Source organism: Silene latifolia, chromosome 6 (genome assembly GCF_048544455.1).
Source record: "Silene latifolia isolate original U9 population chromosome 6, ASM4854445v1, whole genome shotgun sequence".
In the NCBI taxonomy this organism is placed as follows: domain Eukaryota; kingdom Viridiplantae; phylum Streptophyta; class Magnoliopsida; order Caryophyllales; family Caryophyllaceae; genus Silene; species Silene latifolia.
This window is the reverse complement of record NC_133531.1, coordinates 2,101,164-2,124,343: the sequence shown is the minus strand read 5'-3', so window position 1 is coordinate 2,124,343 and position 23,180 is coordinate 2,101,164. Positions and strand designations below refer to the sequence as shown.

General features: G+C 35.1%; 2 protein-coding genes and 1 long non-coding RNA gene across 5 annotated transcripts; 1 reads left to right on the top strand and 2 right to left on the bottom strand.

The window, feature by feature from the left end:
* The first annotated feature begins 1,150 nt into the window (after nucleotides 1-1,150).
* On the top strand, nucleotides 1,151-9,218 carry LOC141585937 (tRNA-specific adenosine deaminase TAD3). Of its 3 annotated transcripts, XM_074407018.1 has the most exons (11): nucleotides 1,151-1,239; nucleotides 1,451-1,587; nucleotides 2,108-2,159; nucleotides 2,322-2,392; nucleotides 2,783-2,904; nucleotides 3,602-3,684; nucleotides 3,788-3,887; nucleotides 4,041-4,490; nucleotides 4,687-4,787; nucleotides 5,181-5,397; nucleotides 9,121-9,218. In XM_074407018.1, the coding sequence occupies exons 2-10, from the start codon at nucleotides 1,515-1,517 to the stop codon at nucleotides 5,389-5,391; spliced, it is 1,263 nt and encodes a 420-aa protein (XP_074263119.1). In that variant the 5' UTR covers nucleotides 1,151-1,239; nucleotides 1,451-1,514; the 3' UTR covers nucleotides 5,392-5,397; nucleotides 9,121-9,218. The 3 variants fall into 3 exon arrangements, with proteins under 3 accessions (XP_074263119.1, XP_074263118.1, XP_074263120.1); XM_074407017.1 differs by lacking the exon at nucleotides 9,121-9,218 and having other exon boundaries at nucleotides 5,181-5,672; XM_074407019.1 differs by lacking the exon at nucleotides 9,121-9,218 and having other exon boundaries at nucleotides 1,158-1,239; nucleotides 1,515-1,587; nucleotides 5,181-5,672.
* Nucleotides 6,623-13,236, bottom strand: LOC141585936 (ent-kaurenoic acid oxidase 1-like). Its single transcript, XM_074407016.1, has 9 exons — nucleotides 13,047-13,236; nucleotides 12,368-12,624; nucleotides 8,576-9,053; nucleotides 7,985-8,248; nucleotides 7,604-7,693; nucleotides 7,435-7,513; nucleotides 7,205-7,311; nucleotides 6,956-7,077; nucleotides 6,623-6,856 (listed from the first exon to the last, which is right to left on the bottom strand). The coding sequence occupies exons 2-9, from the start codon at nucleotides 12,598-12,600 to the stop codon at nucleotides 6,766-6,768; spliced, it is 1,464 nt and encodes a 487-aa protein (XP_074263117.1). The 5' UTR covers nucleotides 12,601-12,624; nucleotides 13,047-13,236; the 3' UTR covers nucleotides 6,623-6,765.
* A 1,329-nt stretch (nucleotides 13,237-14,565) lies between these two features.
* Nucleotides 14,566-17,138, bottom strand: LOC141585939 (uncharacterized). The gene is made up of 2 exons (XR_012519446.1): nucleotides 17,015-17,138; nucleotides 14,566-15,050 (listed from the first exon to the last, which is right to left on the bottom strand). It is a non-coding gene; the product is annotated as an uncharacterized LOC141585939 (long non-coding RNA).
* Between the last annotated feature and the right edge of the window lie 6,042 nt (nucleotides 17,139-23,180).

Genomic DNA, 23,180 nt, shown 5'->3' with positions numbered 1-23,180 from the left:
TTTCTGGTGTATGTGTGGAACCTCTTTGAAAGCGTTTTGGAACAATTAGCCATATTATCGTCCTTTGAAAGCGTTTTCGAATTAAAGGCGCAAGAAAAGAGGTGAAGTACTCCATATATTACTCCCTACTTAACACTAGTGTCACTAATCAATTATGATACATGCCTTAACAATATTTTTTACAAAGAAAATTGATTAAATTTTCGCTGCTTCATTTTATACGGATGACAAATTTGTAAATATCACGATATAAAATATCAATTTATTAAAAATACAAATTCTTGTTTATGGCTGTATCCGTCTAAAATCTAAAACGGGTCAAATATGGTAGATGTGACAAAAGGAGGATGCCTAGAGATTAACAAGATTTGTCCTATATATGCAAGTAGGATATATTTCAATATTTGACTCGTTTTCATTCTAAAGTTTCAAAATCACCGAGTCTTCCGAACCCTCGATGAACAGCAACTATGGTTACCATTATTATGACCATAAAATATCAATTTATTATAAATACAAATTTTTGTCAATGGTTGTATCTGTGTCAAATATGATAGTAGATGCGACTAAAGGAGGATGTCTAGTTAACAAGATTTGTCGTATATAAGAGTATATTTGACTCGTTTTCATTTTAAGACGTATATTATCGTTCTAAGGGAGACGTATATATCAATTATCAATTTATCATAAATTCTCATTATAGACGGGAGATATCCGTCTATAGTTATAAACAGACCAAATATCTGCCCACTTTAAGCATAAGACAAACAACAAGTTGCATGGTGCGGCCCAAAAATGTCACCACTTTAAGCATATTTGATTTGTCTTTCACTTTAAACAGATATATCCGTCTTGTTTAAGACGGTTTTTGAACTCGGTCGATTTGTTATTTGGTTAGTTATCCAGTACGCTTGGGTCGGGTCCACAAATAACATTATACCTCTAGTGGTACAATAGCATCATACAACCAAGTTATATCTTATCGAGCTTATGTGTAATTTTTTTGAGCTTTCTTAAAGTTAATTTTTTATGTTTAAGTGAGTGAGTTCAGAAATTTTATGGCAAGCTCGACTTCTTTAAAACAAAACTCAAAAACTTTATTATATAAATGGGTTAGAAGCGAGAGATAACCCATTGTAGAATCTATTAACTGGGGTCGGGTCTCCTAAGAGTAAATCCCCCGCCTTCTCTATTTCTCAAACACAGGAACAAATTACAGTACCCAGAAATCCCAACATCGTAAGTTCTACTGTTTCTTCTGATTCTAATGTAATTAGTAATTTCATATTTTACTGTCAAAATACCTTAATCTTATAGCCTAATTTGTACCAAATTCTTCCAAAAATCAACCTTTTTTATGCATAATTTTTCTGGGGGTTTCTAATTTACTGCAGTAATAATTCAGTATAGTAATATACTAATGTGTTTTTGCAATCCAATTTATGAATAGGGTTTTATTTGATTGAAGTTTTTAGTGATAAAGTTGCTGATTTTGATTGTTGCAAATTGTGAAGATGAACAATTGTAAGTGGGAAATTGTATATGTGCCTCCTAAGCCACCTTTTTCACCTACCCAACAACCTACAGGTTACTCTCTCCCTCTCTTTCTCTTTGATTACTGGATGATGTATTGTTTGTCGATAGCGCGATTTTTGTTTGTTTTGCTTTGTTGCTGCTGCTTCAGTTTCTTTGAGTTTATGGGAATACCCTAGGATTTATTGTTATGTCTTCTTTGCTTAAAAAAGAAAAAGATTGTAGCTTTGTGGTCGTACAAATTCTTATTTAAGACGGTTATAACTTGTATGGGACGGATCAAAAACAACTCATATGCGTGGTTAGCAATGAACACTTATTAGTGTTGGATGCAATGACAAATTTCATAGAGTGGCGGAGCCAGGATTTGAGCTTAGGGGGGCGAAAACTTTTAGGGAGGGCGGATGAGTGATAATATAAAGTACACACGAAAAAAATTTGAAAAATTTAACTAAAAATTTCGAAAATCTCAACCGCCAGGCTCCACCACTGATTTCATACATACAATGGTCCTGAGAGAGTCTTGCGAATGTTGTTGAAGTTTTATGTTTAATTTTGTGGTTTTGTGTTGCAGTTGATGTATTTGCGTCAGACATTGATCCGAAAATAGCTAATAGTTTAGTAAGGTTAGTGAAACCAATCTTTTGGTGTTATATTGTTGTGTATGCTTGTGTTGAAATTTTGTGTTGTTGCATTCTTTCGAAAATGATGGATTTTTTTGCAACATTGCTTGCAAAATTGTTCCTCGTGGAATTCTGCCCTTGAAACTGATTTTGAAATTTCTATAGGAAGTTCAATCAGATAGCCCCCATGGAAAATTTCCGGCATGTGAAGCGTGTGCGTAGGAGTTGTTCAGACGGTAGGTCTCCTTGCCACTTACAAATCTTGTTTGCCTGCCATTTTTACTCTGTAATTCTTTTGGAAACCTAAGGTTTAAGAGATTATTTCTGCTAGTAAAGTCTTACAAATTATGGTAGAAAGATAAGATGAGGATGGGAGGTATTTGAAATTTAGAATTATAGGTCATCAGCCGTCTTATGGTATAAAGGTCAATTAATTTCCTCACTGTATTGTCTTCTAACAGAACTTGTGATGTTTTTAAAGGGACTGGTAGGTGCATGGGTGCGGGTAGTATAGTCAATAGTGTCTCCGTAAATGTTTTAAGTGGTCTTATACAATCAGATTGTCTTCTAATAGAACTTGTGGTTGTGATGTTTCTTATGTACTGACATATAGTGTACTTTGACAGGGAAAACCCAATTGTCCGTAATTTTATGTGTAGTTGGTGAGAATGAAACTCAAATGGGGAGCATGCCTAAGGATGTGCTTGAACTGACCAATTCTAATCAGTTGAGTCCCTTTGTTACACAAGTAGGTAACCGTTTTTCAAAACGCTTCTCTATGTTACAAATTACAATGCACCAAACCTATCGTTTTAATGTTAATGTTATTGTCCTGTTATTTGTGGCAAAATTCTAGAGCACCAATAAGTCTTCTGGAACCTTTCATTTCGATACTAGTTAGCAAGCCCAAGTCTTTTTCCGCATAGCTGTGCTGCTAATCTGCTATTATTTATAACTGCAAGCTAAATGTTCTTAGATGAGATCAGTCATTAGAGTTACCCATTTGTTGGATAAATTTCCTACTTTCTCCACTGCTATAATCGGGATGTCACGTGTTTGGTTTGGTTGGATTTAAGCAAATTAATACTTCCTCCATTCCCCCACCTTCCTCCCAAATTTCCGAAATTTTACCTCGCATATTTTGTAAAAAAAAAAGAAAAAAAAAGGAAAAAACAGAATGAAATGGAAGATAATAACTTCTGTCTTTTCTTGTTTCTTTACTCTACATATACATATTTCCCTCTTTTGGATAGCTTTTTAACGTCAAATTAAGATAATATCTATGTTTTTGGTGTATCTTCCTTTCGCTAAATGTGAATTCCTTTCAAATAGTTTGCCCCATGACCACCTGATTTAGATTTTGTTTGGGATATCCATGCAATTTATAAGAAGCTGCTAAACCTTTTACAATAATTATCAGTCATTTATGTATCTTTGACTTATAGGTCTGCAAATATGCTGCTACTACCAAAGAAGAATGGGAAGAACAGTGCAAGTTATGGCCTACATCTTTTCATCCACCCACCTAGTAAGATGGAGATTGCCTTATACTCCTATGTTCGATGTTCATGTGATTTATATCTGCCTCGGTTATTTTAAAGTTGACAAATATGCTTTTGTCCATCTTCCAGCAACATTGAAGGCATCACTGGTTTTAGTGAAGACGACTCAAAATTGGTTTTCAACTATATGAGTTTTGCCCTTAAGTTGGCAAGATCTGGTAGCAGTCAGGTACGACTTTTGTTTCATCCAGCTTCTTCTTATTAATAAACTTTTACCATTTCTACGTGTCTTGATATGCTACTATTTTGCGGGGCATCGATCTCTACTGAGTTTATCTGCTATGGATGGCTTATAACTTGTGGCTCTTCTTGTACTAGGCAGTTGGGTAACAGTGCAGTCATTGTGGATCCATCAGCTAACCAAATAATTGCTAGTGCACGTGATGAACTCTCTTCGTGGCTCACATGTCCAGACGAAAACATTGTACAGTCGATAGATGTGGAAAAACCCTCATCTCATCATGGTGTTACAAATGGATATTTTTCATTGGAATTAAATGCGAACGGTTTGCCTACAGATTCCACATCATGCAGTGGGGTTTCTTGCTTGAACCCTTGGCAGTGGCCACAGCAACATCCACAATCATCATCGTCTTGCTTTTGGCACCCTCTGAGACATGCTGCTATGGTTGCTATTGAACATTCTGCATCTAGAGATAGGCTTTTGTTCCCTAGCACGGAAAATATTGACGAGACATTTGTTCAAGACCAATCGGTGGAGAATTCTGTTGTAGGATCACCAGCCAAAAGACAGAGGAGAAGTCCGAGTAATGTGAGTTTTTTTTTTTCCTGATTTAGACTCCTGACATTTTTCTTTTTGAGTCACTGAAATAAATTCACTATATTTCCAATTTTGGCTTAACTTTGACTTCTAAAAGACAAAGATACCCTCTCAAAAGTCTGAGGTTTCATTATTCATACACTTGTTCACAGTTTCAAATTGAACTGATGAAGTGTGTCAATTTTAGGGCAAGTGTTCTGAGGCGGATCCAGCCGATGGTTTCAAATCAGAGCGGCCATACTTGTGCACGGGTTATGATGTGTATCTTGCTTGGGAGCCATGTGCAATGTGAGTTCATCTTGCACACACCTTGAAGCTCTTTTCTTTCTTTGCATGTGTAATTGTGAATTAAAAAATGAATCTTGGCATTCAAGCGTAATCTAAATTGATGTAGACTCCCCGCTATGACGACCCTGCACAAAACACAAATTCTCATATGAGATGGTCTCACGATAAGTTGGTGACCCTTTTTTCGTATTACCTTTGACAATGATCCTTTTACTCAATGATCATTAGTGGTCATATGACAACTTTAGATGGCCATTCAGTTTTAGTTGTGACTTGGACTCGCAAAAAGTAATTATAAGACTGTATCGCGGCAGACTTTAATATTCGAGGCTGAGTTCAACAAAACATGATGTGGATTTGGTTATAACGTTTAAATTTCCAATATTGTCACAGGTGTGCCATGGCGCTACTCCATCAAAGAATAAGACGCATTTTCTATGCATTCCCAAATCCAAGCACAGGTGCTTTGGGAAGCGTCTACAGACTACAGGGTGAAAAAAGCTTGAATCATCACTATGCTGTATTCAGGGTTGTATTGCGTGATGAGCCGCCATTAGGAATGTTCCAAGATTCAACAACAATTTCTGGGAATAACGACCTATGAATCCAGGTTCTAACTTTTGCTTCTACGCATACTCCATTTACCGGTTGCTAATATAGTCGTGATTCATGAATGCAAAAATACATCTGTTGCAAATGATAGTTTCCGTTTTGACAGAGGAAAAAAAGAATGCCCTTTACAAACAAGAATTATTCTATGTATTTCATTTCTAATTGCACTCGTTACATTTTAAGATTATTTTTTCATTCTGTAATTTCTCTCAGAATATGAGAAACAACTATATGAAAATTGAAAGTATGCTTCTACGAAAGCATTTTTTCGTTCAGAACGTTGACGGTGTCCTCTTAATTTTTTTTTTTTTTTTTTTTTTTTGGAAAGGCAAATTCCTTTTTGGCAAAAGCTAGGAGCTTTCATGCAACACTAACCAAAGAAAGTCGCGTGCAGAGGCCAATCATAGGCCAGAAAAATACAAAATAACGAGAATTGAAACAGAGATAAACAAATAAATAAACACCAAAATAAAGGAGAAAAAACTGTCAAAAAAATTAAGAGAAAAGAACACAAAAATCAATTCTTTCATCACACAAATTATCGTCAAATTCGTCATCCTCAATAAGCGTCCCATCTGATACGAATCAAATTTGAGGTCTTAGTCGCGCATCTATGCCTCAAAAATTGATTTGTTTCACCATCCCAATTGAGCACTATTGTACTAATATGTAAAGTTCTCTGGGTTCAGCGTAATGGTTTACCATTACTGGTTTCATCAAGAATAAAGTTCGACTTGATGCAGTATGGAGAGTATCAGATGTTCAGGCAGCCGATGTTTGAGAAGAAATCTATGGAACTTCCTAGTTTCTTTGGGTGGCGGTTGTGACTTGTGGAAATATTATCCTGTCGTTTGTATGGAGGGTTTTATGGTATAAAGGCGGGATGTAATTTTCTTTGTTTAGATAGCAAAATCGGGTTTTGGAGAGTTGAAGAGATTCATTTTCCCGCCTAGTGGTCTAATCAAAAATCTCCCATGAAAGATTAGAAGGAAAATACTTGTTCACCAATCTCCTCTCCTTTCCACCATCTCCGTCCCTGTCTCCCTCCTCCTAAATCCTACCTCTTATGTTTGTAGTCGAACCAAAGATAAGAGTAGAATAAGGTGCAGCCCAGCGTTGCAGCCTACGCTGCATTGGGCTCGAACACATCTTATCGTCATCTTTCGATCATAAACTCAACCATTTTAGCCCAAAAAATCGAAAAAGTATAGCAAAGAAAACAATTCATAATAAAAGTTCACTGTAATACAAGCCAAATACAGGAAGTCTTAACAAACTGAACCATATCTATGTTTTCGAAATATCATAAGTTTACTACTTGTATTATTTATTACATGTAATTCTGAAACACTAACTGTAAAAAAGCTTAATTTCTGGTAACTCTTGCAAAACAGTTATCCATTGGCCTTGGGTGAGGTAAGTACTGAATTGGGCAATCAGGATTCTTCCTCTGCACCCTATAAAATCGCAAAATTAATTATTAAAATCAGTCCCGTTAAAATAAATATATGCATTGTGATAACTTAAAAGTTTGGAAATTGAGTCGAGAAAATTACTTGTAACCGAGGAGGAAATAGTGAAGGAAGATCGAAATTTCAAGCTTCGCGAGATCATTTCCTGGACATAGCCTAGTTCCAGCCCCAAAGGGAAGGAAAGTTCCTGCCTTTGGAACCAAGTCCTACACAGAAGAAAAACTCATATATTATGAAATAATCAGAATGGTAAAAAAAAAAAAAAAAAAAAAAAAAAAAAAAAAAAAAAAAAAATTGGAAACATGTCGAAAAATATCGAAATTCGCAACTTACATCCCATCTATCAGGATTGAACATTAAGGGCTCAGGCCAGACTTCAGGATTCAGGTGGACATGTCTGAACCAAGTCATCACTTTCCATCCTTTCGGAATTAAGTAACCTGAAATCATGCCGAATTTCTTGTGTTACTTTCTATGCTAAACTAACAGTTGGAATTTTATAGCAGAGGCAGAGTATTTTGATGATTTGATTTAGGTCATTTTACTGAACTACTGATACTGACCATTCAGATTGAAATCTTTTTTTGCCTCGCGGAATACCATGACCGAGAAAGATACCCAACGAAGTGTTTCATCTACGACCTTGATCCCGCAAAATTAAACAATAACATTAGTTAATCATTGAATGTTAATCAACCTATTAAGTATACAAATGTAGAATTATTCACATACCTGAGAAAGATAAGTCATTTGCCTGACTTCTCTCAGGGTCAGTCCGGTCTGTCCAGCAGGCCTGTTCTTCATGATCCACTCTTGCTCGGCCTATTGTCCATCGTTTAAGAAAACGTCTCATAAAAAAATTAATCCAGCAACATAAACAACAACATCAGAGCCTTAATCCCAAAATGATTTGGGGTCGGCTGATCTGAATCATCCTTTGGAACCGTCCATGGGTGAACGGCTGAACGCGCACCTCAATGCGGAAAAAAAAAAAAAAAAAAGTGAAAAACAAAAGGGGAGTGAAACATAAGACAAAAGTCAGGTAAACTTATAGGTTTTAAAATCAAGCAACATAATTATCGCTAATTAAGAAGTAGAGTAATTTGTTGAAACCTTGGCTTTCTTAAGAAATTCAGGATGTTCCTGCAATAAAATAGTAGCCCACATAATGGTATGACCAGATGATTCATGTCCGGCATTCAAGTACATGACTAAAAGATCGATAATCTCCTCGTCGGTAAGCTTTTTGCCATCTTCTTCAACTTCAAGCAAAGCATCCAGCATATCTTTTTTGGCTTTCATAGCAACACGAGTGCTTTTTACCGCCCTGCGCTCATCTATGGCAGATTGTAGCACCGCCACTAGTTTCTTACGTGCCTGGCAAAAGAACGTTCGTTCATTATTAAATGCAAACCGCACAAATAGATACTCCCTCTGTCCCAGTCATTTGTTGTCCTTTTTCCATATTAGGGTGTCTCGGTCAAGTGTTGTCCTTTCTATTTTAAGAATAAACTTGCTGGGCAATTTGATCATTCACACTCAATTTGTTCCACTTGTCATTTAGTAACTGGCCCCTTCCTCTTTTCTTGGTCTTTGTGCCAAAACCAAATGACAACAATTGACCGGGACGGAGGGAATATTTCACATGATAAGTGATAACCCTGCGCTTTCTTAAGAAGCAAGTGGAAGGGAAAGACGACAAACCTTGAGGGCTTTATGGTAAGCAAAACCAGGGAGATTAATGGCCTGAGCTCGAACTCCATGATTAAGAATAGTGTACTCTTTTTCAAGAGCCTCCATAACAGGCTCACTTTCAGAGCTCAGAAAGATGTACATGATGATACGGAAAGTCATCTTCCGAAGATGTGTTAAAAACTCGATTTCACCCATTTTACTCCATTTATCCAGAGATTTGACAGAAATGTCAGCAATATATACAATGTAGTTGGATAAAGCTTCATGACCATTGATAGGTGCAGCTGTTAACCTCCTTAGACGCTTATGCTCGTCTTCAGGGATGGATGTGAAAGATTTCTTGCCGATCAATTCATTAGTCGTTACAGGCCACCCTGGCTTAAAATATTCGTCATCAGTCAACACCTTTCTGCATCCTTCTGCTGTGGTTACGATTATTGATGGACTTCCAAACATGTAGGTCTTGTATATCCCTGTGTTCCCATATCTGCATCATCAATTTAACAACCATCGGATTATCTTATGTTCGTTAATAACAACTTCTTATCGTGCAGATGTTCGTTGTATTAGTTGAGCAACATCGCGTGGTTTGAGTTTGTGGGAAGGAAATGCAATAGACTGCCATGATAAATCTCATTTCGCGGTTTTAGTACACACAAAGGAAGCTAGCCGCCCCTGCTAATCCGTCAGACGTCCCTACTAACTAGGGCAGAGCAAAAAATCCGATTATCCAAACTGATCCGATATCCGATCCGAATCCGATCCGAATGTTTGGATATCTGATCCGAAAGTTAAGTTTGGTTTGGATATCTGATCCGAAATCTTTGGTTTTGGTTTGGATATGGATATTAGAATTAAAACATTTGGATATCCGATCCGATCCGAAACTATAGTTTTCTAGTATAATTTCGAGAAAATAAAATTTTATTTGATACAACAACTTAATTAATATTTAAAATATTAGAGAAATATCTAGGTGGTACTTAAATTTTATGTCGAGAACATTGGAATAAGAATACTAAAAAAAATCATCATGTAAGACTATGAATACAATCGTGTTTCAAACTTAATTTTAAAGTAAATTCAAAAGTATGGATATCCGCATCCGATCCGATTATTTTGGATACCCGAACATTGGATATCCGAAACATTTGGTTTGGATATTGGATATCTAATTTCGGGATTTTTAATATGGATATCCGATCCGAACTAGCAGTTTGGATCAAATACCCGATCCATACTCTGCCCTACTACTAACAAGATGGGCAGTCAAGATCGCCACAGAGTACAAATATGCAGTGGCGGAATTAGAGGGGACTATTTGGCCAGTTGCTGGCGCTAGCCCCTCTAGTGAAAACTTTTCGAAGGAAAAAACAAGTTTTATCTTTACTGTATTACTTGTTCGCTCCTGTCCATTCCTATGAAATTCTACACCCTTAACTTATAAATCCCGACTCCGTCACCGAAAATACAAAATGTTGGGTATGGGCCCATTTTTGAAGGAACGGCTCAAGTCTCCAATGCACTTGTATAAAGTTGTCACCATGTCATGCAAATGACAAATAGATATAATAATGTGTTTGTTACAATTTCCCAAATTAAACGAGACATATACAACAACAGTTCACCATAAGTCTTGTTTGTTTCTCACTAATTTTTCAAATAATAATTTTTCCAATATTAACTTAATTCGAGTACAGTTTTAGCTATTACTATGTACGAGTATACTCCCTCCGTCTAGATTTTGGCACAAAGACTAAGGAAAGGGGAGGGGGTCAATTACTATACGACAAGTGGGATAAATTGAGTGTGAATGATCAAATTACTCATCAAATTTATTCTTAAAATAGAAAGGACAACAAATGACTGAGACACTCCAAAATGAAAAAGGACGGCAATGACTGGAACAGAGGGAGTATATTTTAAGTAAATATCGTCTATCGACAAAGTTAAAATGTGGACAATTAATTAAGATTAGAGACAACTCCCTTTATTTCAGTCATTTATTTATAAATAATTGAAACGGAAGGAGTCCCATAAAGTAATCAGTTGACCATATTTTTAGCATTTCTTTTGCCATATGTTCATATGTAGGAAGTAGTAACCTAGGTAGCACCAAACACGACACGGACACGTGATACGACATTCCATGAAATTGAGGACACGGGACACGCTATTTAAATTTAATAAAATATATATTTTATGGTTATAAATAACGAATGATTTTATTTTTTTAATGTATTTGATATTAAATTTAAATAAGTGAAGGTAAACTTTGACCTTGACTATAATTAATTCTCATTTTTCAGCCAAACTCATCTTCTAATCAATCTCTTTTGACATTTTATTGCTCGTCTAAACTATAACATGTTTAGGCAGGTGTCCGACGAGTGTCGGGTGTCCGGGTGTCGGACACGATGTCGGACACGAGACGGCTACTTAAGAGGAGTGTCCGTGCTACCTAGGTAGTAACTCCATCAAACTAATTAGCACCGTTGACGCCATGCAGTCATGCACATTTCAAGTTTGTTGAGTTAAACTAAATTCCGAAATCAAATTTGGGTCCGTTATTTTTTTTAAAGTTTTTCTTAAGGGAAGTTCAAGAAAACTTTAGTCCCTTTATTTCAACAATGAATAGACTATATAACCAGACGGGTAGAATTTGAGCTTTATAATAAAGTTGTCGTGTTTTGGTTCGACGAATTCGAGATACCATAAAGTTTATGCACTCACCGACTTAAATAAAAAAAAAAAAAAAAAAAAAAAAAAAAAAACTTTAAAAGCTCAAAAAAATTACGCATAAGCTCAGTTAAATATAGGTTGGTTGTATGATACTTCCTCCATTCAACTCCACTCTACCACTTTGCTTTTTCACGTTTGTCAACGCGTGTTTTACGCGCTAATTATCGTTAGCTACGTATTTGCAAAAATTATAAAAATAAGATATTTTTAATGTACTCGTAAAAACGAACCAAACCAGATCCCACATGAATATATTTTCACTTATGTATTGAGAGAAAAATGGAATTGAATGCCAATTTATGAATAGTGTATAAAATAGAATATGGTAGAGTGGAGTTGAATGGAGGAAGTATTATTATACCACTAGAGTCTAGAGGTATAGCCGTATAGTGTTATTGGTGCTATTTTAATGGACTATGTTTCAACGATACATTAAACCACCCTATAAATCGAAGTTAAAATCCTCTGTTCATTTCTATAAATGATCCCGATTTTTTTCGCATTTATTTACTTTTGATTTAAACACTTTTCACAAAAAAAGTAAAAACATAGAGAAATAGTGATTAGTGAGACATTTCACTTTTGTCTCAAGCTATAGGCAAACATCTTGTTATTTCCCAAACATTTTACTTTTGTCTTATTTAAAGTATTTGACCCGACTAACCTATATTCGTCTTAAAAGAGACTTGTTGGACGAGAAAATAGAAATATTTTAAAGGTTAAATTAAAAACTCTTTCCAAGAAAATGATGTCGACAAACAAAACAAGATATCCAAGTTATCAACCATGAAATAATAGTGTCAAGATTCCAATATAATCTCATTCTATTAAAAGTTCTAAAAAGCTAACAACTTAAAAAACACATCGTATCAATCATATTCAAAACAATAAGCCACTTAGATGCAACAGTAAAAAGTATAATCACTTAACTAAAATCCTTATTAAATTGATTAATTAATTATTTTATCCGTCTTAATTATTTATTTACTTTAAATTTAAATGTTTTATTAGAGTTAATATAAACATAAAATAAATGACTGAGACGGAAATAGTGATTACCTGGAGTAGAAAGAGTTAATGAAGGCATCAGGATTAGTAGACTTGTAAGCTCTAAGGAAAGGTAACATGTTACCAATAAAAGGTAAACCCATGTTACCAGGGGGTAATTTTTTCCTCTTTTCCCCTAATTTTGATTCATATTTCCAACTATTCACTTTCTCTAATAACCCTTTTACTACCATAGTTATTACCACTACTACAATTGCCACCATCCATGCAAAACTCAACTCCATGGTTTCAACTTGTTTCTTCAACACCTACAAATCCAAATAAAAAAATAAAAAAAAAATTATATTATCCTACATATATTTATGGTAGAATGATTTATTTATTTTAGTTAAAAGAAAAAAAAAACGACAACAACAACACATGTCAGACCATTAAGATGGGTGTTACCAGTTACAGGCCTATGGAACATTCGTTGTTCCATAGGTCTGCATGACCTAACCCTGACCCTTCCTGAATGATTATTTTGTATGATTTTTTTTTTTTATATAAATAAAATTTATTTTCAATGAAATAACAAGGTTATGAGTTCAAAACTCATGAACTTTTGATATTAATAAAACTCTTATGAATGTACTCTCTACGTTCCAATCATTTGTTTACCTTTAATTAAAATACTTCTCACACAGAATCAAAACAGCAAATAAATCAATGAGACGGAAAGAAAACTTACAAATTGAGAAATGGAGGAGGAAATATTGAAGGATAAGAGGAGATATAAAGTGAAGTGAAGTGAGTAGTGAGTGTGGAGGAAATAGTAGTCAAAAGAACAAAGGAGGTTTGAGAAGTATGGAACAACAAAGGTTTGTATGTAGTACTATAATATGCCAAATATTGTCTAGGAAATTGTTGTTGTTAGCATTAGTTTATATATGAATGATTAATGGCTTTTATAGGAAAATTATTTCATGTACATCTTTTGGTACATTGAACATTTATAGGTTATGTTTATCCACAAATTCAGGAGAAGTTTTAAGATTTGATATTAAGTCTTAGTTTATATTATGATATTTTTCATTATATCTCTTGACTAATGTTCAAACTCGCTAAAAATATCTAGAATAATATGTAGGACTCAGTTTCCACTCACATTTTACTATTCATAAGTCTCGTTGAGTCTTGGATTTCTAAAATCCAGCTTGAGCCTTTAAAATATGGAATAGTAGTTTAAAAACTTTATTATGTAGTCGTAACTAGATATGGGGATAAAGTTAATCTAACGGGTGAAAACCCTTTTTTTACTTAGATTTTACCTTGTTATTCATATGGTTGTTTTTATTATTTGTTATGTATACGATGATGTGCTACATTCGATGTATTGCTATCTTTTTATAGTACCTGTAATTGGGACTTTTGTGGATGGATATATGATGAAAAAGGCTTTTTTCGATTTCTATGTTATTTTCCTTTTATAGTAGTACAATTTTTCCCAATTTGATTCCATTTAAAGCTAACTATATAAGTGGGGTATTGGTTGTGAGTTGATATAATTAAAATGAAGACTAATCGCATCAGATTTCTCAAATTTTCCTTCCTTTAAGAATATTTATTTTTATTATTGGGTGATATTCACATTCATAATCATATATGGTGAAATATCAAGTTGAAATCTTTTCAGGACTATTTATATTTTGTTTTGTTTTGTTTTGTTTTCGGGACATGTAGTTGAACACGTACTTGTGAGAACTAAACTACGGAGTAATTTATTCGATCAAATCAACTTACTTTATTAAATATGAGTTGCCTTTTCTTTGTCAAATAGTTTTAATGTAACCAGCTACTTTATCATCTCCTAATTGATTTCTCGGCAATCAATTAACTTTTCAAACTTCAGTTAATTTTTCACATTTTCGCTAGCTTTTCCGCATTTTGTGTTTCTACATATCAGAGAAACGAGCTACCAGATTTCGTAAATCACATATAATTACATATTTTAAACGGTAGTGTTACACAACTGATCCTTATAAAATCAATTGCCTTGTTAGTCATGGCCATTGTGCCCATATTGATATATCATGGCGAATATCAATCAAACTTTTATCGCGGGCTCAGCCACTTAACCAGCGGATGGAAGCGCCTTTGTCAGACTTCCCAATAGACAAGCTGCGCCTGCAGGCGACTCAGTCACGAGATGGCAGTAATCCGCCGGAAAGCTATCCTCTTCCATATTTTCCATCCACTACATTTTCCAAAAAGAAAAAAGGCGGAAACAAAAATTCCGGCACACATTCAAGAAAGCAGATGTACTATATATCAAATTTTAAGCAAACCCGACTTTTCACAATTCTACTCCAGCGCGCGCAGGAGTTAACATGACATTTCCAACAAATATTGTAAGTTGATTGTCATTTTTCAGGTGAATAAAGCATGGTCTTAATCAAAGACAAGTACTCCATACACGTAACACGTTCCTGTTTGTAGGCGCTAACCTTTGAGTTCAGGTAGCGGTTCATCTGGAGCAGTGTAAGACAATGATATCAGTTCGGACCTGCAGTCCTCCATGGTAGTGTCTTCCTTGATATCGGTGATGTTATTAGCAACTTCAGGTGTCTTCTTTGATGGCGCAGTTGGCGAAGCAGGATCAGTTTCGGGCAAGGAGTTTGAAATGGCAATAAGTGATTCGCGAGTCAAATCCCCAACGGTATCTTCAGTAAGAGGTTTTTGAGCCATAAATTGTCTGTAGACATAACAATAAGCCCATCAATCCAAAATCAACACCTACCGAGTGATATCAGCTAGAGAGCAGGTACAACTCATGGGTATGATTGCAGGACAAGAGCAGTCAAGAGTCAAGACGAGTCAAGATTCCAACCGACATGTACAGCTAGATTTAGAGAGGTGAGAGTAGAGAGATAGACTCACAAGTCACAGTGCAGTTAATCACAATATCTCTACGCTACATCGTACATCCAATCAAGATCCTAACATCTCTCAATATTATCTTGCTGCCGACATTTGTCCAATCTTTTAGGCCTTTTAGAAGTTACAAGACAGTAAAACTGATCCAAAAAGAGTCGACAATTGGTCGAGGACAAGAAAGAAACATGCTGTGGAAAATAGCACAATTTCCATTGGGAACATAAGAAAACAACAACATTACCCCAGTGCCTCAATGGCTCCCGCAAATTGCGGGGAAAGGGGGGGTCGGATGTACGCAGACTTACCCTTGTGTTAGCAACACAAAGAGGCTGTTTCCGAATGACCAAAATGAAAATTGAGTCGAGAACTGCATCGAAGGACCGCTACTTCACAAAAGAAAGAAGCGCAACCACTTTAGTGAGCCATTTTGATTTATTCCATTATAATCCATAACCAAAGAGTAATGAGTCTTTGGCTCCATTGGAAATATGGAAATTATATACCTTAAGAGTTTTCTATATTTTGATCTATAGCTGTTTCAAACATGAAAACTAGTAAATTCATTTTCATCGAATGCTTCCACATTCATCTAATCACCATACTTCAGAGTTCATTATTTAGAGAATATTCACAACCTAATTTTAATCATCCCATCCTTCTAACATATTATTATATGAAGAAGGGCTTCAAGACACTTGACTCATTGAGACGGTCTTGCTATTACATTCACTATCTTTTGGATCTAAGCTATGGTCGAGTAAATCAAACATTGCTCATAAAACTGTGTGCACTTCTTCTACATTAGAGATGTGACGAAAGATTATCGGAAGTTCATAAAGGGTCGCCCAAATGTAGCTAAACTCTGATCAAGCCAAAGTCAACCGGTAAGAAGGCATACATCCAACCCCCACACCGCACCTCCAACAAAGTAAGTTCTAGTACGGAGTATCTCATAGTTACAATGATAATGGAACAAAGTCTCGTAAAGCAGAAACAAGTCTATCTAATCGACATTTAAGCCTACCAACCCAACACCTCATCAAACAAAGATAAATCCACAAACCAACAACAACAACAACAACATCAGAGCCTTAATCCCAAAATGATTTAGGGTCGGCTGACATGAATCCACAAACCACGTCTAGAAAATCGGTTTTCAACACCAGAATGACTCTATTTTTCTACTTTTATCATAGCATTTGACCTCTACATCATTCACTCTAATGAAATACGGAGTACTATTAACAAAGCCTTAGTCCCAAAATGATTTGACGTCACCTAAAACAACCGGTCAAACGTAACCAGACTTTTTTCCCTATCATCTTCATATGATTCAGAACCTTCCACACAGTCAACCCAGCCAAACTTGGAGTAGTTAGTCTTGGGTAAGGCGGTTTGGGTTTGGGTAAAACAAATCCAAGTCACACGAAAGTCGTGCCCATATTACTGTAAAAGTAATTATCAAAGAACCCTTTGGGTAAGGCCGCATTACGCAAGTATATATGCCTATGGAATGTAAGTCTTAAAAGTCTAAGGACAAATCCATATGCAAATTTTGTACCAAAAATACAGTAAAAATTAACAGAATTGAAATTTTTCTTACAAGTTACAACATACCCTCAATTCTAGCAACTAAGGGACATATTCCAAGAATCAACAGCAACTAAATAATAAGAACATCAAACAAATTACAAAAAAAATGTTTATGAAGAATAATCAATACTGTAAAATAAAAACCCATTTAAGATAGATTTAGCAAAAATTAAAAAGAGGGAAGAATACCTTAATGAAAGATGAATGAACAGCACAAAAAGAAAGAAAGAGAGAAAGAAAGCAAAGAAAAGTAGAGAATTTGTGAAGAAGGGCAGTTGAGGGATGTGGATATATTGTAAAACAGGTAAGAATGGCGTGATTTATGGGAAAATATGCCTTAAATTAGTCATTTTTTTGGTATTTGGTGTGTAAGATCATATCTACAATAATCTACTCATTTACCACATTTGTTTCTTATTTTATTTGTTTGTCAAAATTATACCACAAATTCTTATTTCAGATCATCACTATCCGTCTTACATACTAAAACGGGTCAAATTTACCCATATCCACCAAACTTTACCCGAGTTGCTAATTTGGGTCTTTGTCATGTACTCCCTCCAATCCAACAGTTAGTCTTGCTGAAGACGGGTCGGAGCAAGTGACGGGTAATACCACTCACAAAACGGATAGGGGGGACAAGGTGGGGGCACCCCCATATGCTTCCCTCTCTTCTCTATTTGGGTCATTTGTGAGAGGAAATGATATCCGTCACTCCAAAGTGACGGATATGTGACGTCTTCAATGAGATTTTGTGTCAATCCAATCCAATCCAAACTACTCACTTGCTTTTGGGTGGTCTCTGAGGCGACACTTTGACCGTGTTTTTCTTCTTTTGTATATAATTTTTTTTTTGCAAAAAAATATAATTTATGAAAGATATTTTCATAATACAACTAAAAACGTAAATTTTATCGTTCAAAGTTTTATATTTTTCTGTGGATTAACGGACAAACTTTTCAAAGTTTGACCTCCAAAAAGCAAGTGGGTAGTTTGGATTGGATTGGAGGGAGTATTAATTACACTGCACAATATCTATTATTTTATTCATTAACTCTCTTATAGGACTGTCCTATAACATAAGACGGGCTCAATAAGAGAGATTAACCCAACAAAAGGATATTTTTATAAAACTAAAATCACAACAATTAGAAAAGGGACGTGCTAAATCCCGCACACAATTTTACTAAATTCCGCACATTTTTCCGTCTTATTCCGAATTTACTCCTCTCATTTCCTCACCCTAATTTCTCCCTCTAACAAATGAAGAAATCAAAAACCAAAGGAAAAAAAACCTTAAGCAACAACTACCAACAACCCTCCCCGCCCTCCCTCACCTCTGCCACCTAACACCACCCCTTACTGCCTTATCCCCGCGCCGATCACCACTACCCGCCCCCATACCCGCGCCGACGACCCTTTGCCCACCATGTTCGTCACCTCAACTCAGACGCAATCATCATTCGATCTACCTTCAACTGCGACGAAGGTGTTGGATAGACGGCGGGGTTGGGATGAAGTTGACGGCGAGGGAGCGGGAGGTTGCTGCTTAGGGCAGCCGGCCGGTGCTGGTGGAGCCGTGGATGGTGGTGATTGGGATTGTGGGAATTGGGAAGGGTTGTCAGGTTAGGAATTTGGGGGTTTGTTTTTTTTTCTTTTTTTTTAAAAAAAACTAGTTGGACCGCCGCGTGCTCCGCACGCGGCATCCAACGTTTTTCATTTTCAACGGTAGTGTTTTTGAACTATTATACAACCATTGTTTAAATCGCGTAATTTGCTAAATGATATAGACAACTATTGAACTTCGAAAAAAAAATGTAAAAAAAACTGTACTTTATTTATGTATACAATTAAACATTTTAAAAAACAAACTGGGGATATATTACACAATTATTGTATCTCTTATTTTCTATTTACATTATCATTTACATTATTGTTTTGATAGCGCCGAGTTCTTTGTTTAACTTCTTCAGTCTGCATCTGAAAGCGACATATGTTCAATTTTAGGAACCAGTTCATGTCTTGTGGCCGTGTAGTACTCAGCTTTTAGGTTTGTGTAGTTGCGTTGTATCAATTGCATCTCGTAGTAGTTGAAAACAAGGACATCGAATCCATATTAAGTTTCTTATAAATTGTATAGCTTTTCTTGCACAATTTTGATGAGATTGTCCTACAAGTTTTGAAGATTTTACGATAATTTTGAATTTCTCGGAACACGAGCAACTAATGATTTACGGTTCTGTCATTCTTCATGTTTTTTAATGGTTCTACTCTATGTATGTCGTAAAACTTTCATCTTCATGTCTTCCGTCTTTCTTTTGTGCTTCGCATCGTCATCATCATCTTACCTCCATCAAAAGTAATTCATTAACACTATCAACCAAAATTAATTACCATATTATTTGATTGACACCATATTATTTCATTCATCTATTTCAATCATTAGTACTTACTATTTAATTCTTTTTTTTTTCATTTTATTTGTTTCTATCATTTTAGTTTTTAGTTTACTTTGTCTGCTTATTTTCAATATTATTCAACTTCAATCACTATAGTCTATACAGCCCGGATTGATTAGTTCCGACGAATTGCCGAGACACATTTACCTGCTGAATTGAACAAAAAAAAAATAAACATTAAATGAGGTCATCCAAATCTATTTCGTGATTTTTTTAAATAAAGTTTTTTTGGGAGTAGAGAACATTGTGATTATAAGTTTATATGAGTTTCGGGGTTTTAGTACTTATTGATTTCTTAGCAGAATTTGTCTTACAAATATGCTTATCAAGTATTCGATGATTTGGCACAACGAAAAATCAAATGCTATTTCTTTCTTTTTGGGTCCAGTTTACACATAGCTTTAGGTAATTCAAAATTTTACGTATACGATGCTCAATGTTGTTACAAAAAGAAAGTGCTATGTAGCTTCTTTTACATATATTGAGCTGCCGAAAATCGTTGTTAAATATGGTTTACAGCTAAATGTCCTTTTTTTTTGCTTTAAACGATGCTAATCAATCAAGTCTTTCATACTGTTTACTACTCACATATTTGAACTTCAATTGTGGTTGTATTGGTAGACTTGACCGGGCATGCGGCTGAGCAGTTATTTCGTTGCTAAATGTAAGACTACTTAAGTCGACACTTTAGCTTATTGTTTCACATATGAACTATTGATATTGTCATGTAGTAGTACTCACAAGACTATAATAAAAAGAACTGTGATTGGCAATTTACGTTAAACTTGCATGTGCTTAGGAAATCAGAATCTCAAGTCTTTTACCCGTCATAAGCGTGTGACGGATATATCGCTATAAAAGAAAATGTAGATATACATTTAGTAAAGACATGGAAGTATAATACTCCCTCCATTTCTTTTATTTCACCCCATGAATTTGTGTCTTGTCTGTGCAAAATATATAAGGGAGTGTATATCGATGATACGGGCAAAATGTATAAGGTGGAAGAGACGGATGATACAATAACAGGGAAGGAGGAAGCTTAGTGATTATCATTTTGTAAAGCAAATAAAAATCATTCACCTGAATCACCTCTAAATCATCTTTAACAACGGTTTTCAGTAGTTCAATATGTAAGAAAAAATGCACAACATTTCCTTGATATACCAATATTGAAACCGTGTCTGTTTTTGCTATTTTTCATTAGTAGATTAACTTATTATCAACTTTTCGCAAAACAAACAAATTATTGCAAGAAGGAGCACAAAGGGAGTACATCAGTAAACTCATAAAATAACAGTCGCAAATACAAGCACCACACTGCAAGGAAAACACGCACGCAAACACACACAAACACACACCAAGATAGACCAAGAAAACAACCCGACTCCAGTGACTTGATCCAAGACACGAACGAAGGAAGCACAAATTACTAGACAAACACACCCTCCAACTTATTCATCCTTCAAGCAAAGTATACGAAAGACATAAGCAATTGATTTTTTTTTTTGTGTCAATTCATCAAACACTTAGTGAGCACATTTGTAGGACAAATTATGCTAAGAAATAAATAAGTACGAAAATTCTGAAATTCATATAATCTTGTAAGCTTAATTTTTTTGCAATTCCCAAAATAAAATTCTCAGGTAATAGATTTGGAAAAACATAACCTCAGTTGCTGTGCAATTTATCTGTTCGAATCAAAAGGTATATGTATGCTTCGACAATCAGCCGGAATTGAAAGCAACAAAATAAGCAATCCGGTCTGTATAGTGTTCTAAGCTGAATAATGTAACAGAAAAATAAGCTCAGAAAGTGAATAAACGAAAAACCGAAAATTATAGAAACAGAAAGAATGTTAAAAACAGAATTAAATGATAAGTACTAATGATTTAAATTGTTGAATGAAATAATAAGGCGATTAATTTCGGTTGATAATGTGAAATAATTACTTGGGACTGAGGTAAGATGATGAAGATGATGCTGATGCGCAACAGCATGAAAATGAAAAAAGCATAAAAGTTTTAAGATACAGAAAAAAGAAAAAAAAAAGTGGCAAAAATGTAAATAGTGACGTCACACAAGGACTTAAGCCATGCAAATCATTGTCAGAGTACCATCCTCTTTTATAAGTAGTATAGAAAATGAAGGGTAGTGGTGGAAAAAACAGGTAAAATGTGTTGGATTAAGTAAATGGCGTGAAGGATTTAGCAATTACGGTAGAAAATTGCAGTAGTCTATAGTCTTTTCAATCACAACAATTAGAAAACCCCTCAAAGCACGTCTTCACCAACCTTGCCTCTCCATCGACGCCTCGATCCCAGTCCCGCTGATTTTAGGATACTTTCCTCCACCTTTGCAACACCACGATCCTCTCTCTGATCCTTCCACCAAGAAGTTACACGAAAAGAAGAACATCAGCCACCGCCAACGAGTTTTGAATCCAATCTTAATTATATTTTTCAGTTTTGAAAATGTTTAATCATTAGTTTTCAATTAGAAAACCCCTCAAAGCACGTCTTCACCAACCATGCCTCTCCATCGACGCCTCGATTCCAGTCCCACTGATTTTAGGATACTTTCCCCCATCTTTGCAATACCATGATCCTCTCTCCCTCTGATCCTTCCACCAAGAAGTTACAAGAAAAGAAGAACATCAACCACCGCCAACGGGTTTTGAATCTGATTTTATATTTTTCAGTTTTGAAAATGTTTAATCATTAGTTTTAACCACTGAAGATTTTAAATTGTGAACCTTAAATGTTGAGTTAGAAAACATGAATTTTAATACTCTTTAGTATGGTTCAACTGGCCCATAAATTTGGTTTAATATCTATGTATTATAATTTCGAAACTCATAATTTTATGTTGAATACTAAAGGTTTGAAATTGAAAAGCTTGAGTTTTTAATTAAAGTATATGAGTTTTAAATTTCAAAGTGCTCAAAATTGGGTTAACAACACAAAAGTTTAACTTCATAACTAACAACTTTGATCATTTCTTACGACTTTCAGTTTTGTTATTGTAAATAAAATTGTGCTTTATTTATGGAAAGTAGGGTTTTAGTTTAATAACAATTACTTTTAGAATAACTTCATGTTTTAAGACTTGTGTTTTTTTTTTTCTGAAATATGAATATTATGTTGACTAATAGTTTTAATTTGACAACTTACTTTTAGATTTTCTCGCTCAATCGATATCAATAGGGCTATTATGTCTTAAAATATCTATCGTATGATAGGACCCTCCTAAAATAACATAAAATAGATAATATAACTGATTCCGTCCAACTGAAATGATTCAAAAGTAGTCTTAAGGTCTTCAAATATATATTTCAAACCATATGCCAAATTTGCTACCTTCAGTCATATTTATAAGGCATAGAAGGGAATGCGGTGCGAATTTGAAGACGTTTTATTTCGGGGTCGGTCGGCCCTAAAACCGTGGATAATAACCTTCAAACCCACAAATTTCCAATGATCTTCAGAAACTTTGTTTATAGGGCCATTATGCCTTAAAATTGTTTATCGCATAATCGGATCCCTCTCAAAACAACATACTGTAGAAAGGAGCAAGCAAAGCTTTTTTCAAGTACTACCTTTTCAGGTCGTCAAATGTCTTTAATGTCTTTTTGTCAAAGCATGTCAATATTTTATTACCTAGAGTCATTACCATTTGACATAGAGGGATTGTAGTGCGAATTTCAAGACATTTTACTCCGAAGCCAATTTGTCCGAAAATCGTGGGTTATTAGCTTCAAAATCATCGGTTTTCAACGATCATACGTAAACGGAATGATTTTTTTTTTAACCCATGTCTATAGGGCCATTAGGTCATTGAATGACTAATGGATGCCCAGATTTGTCTCACAACGACATTGAATGAAGTATATAACT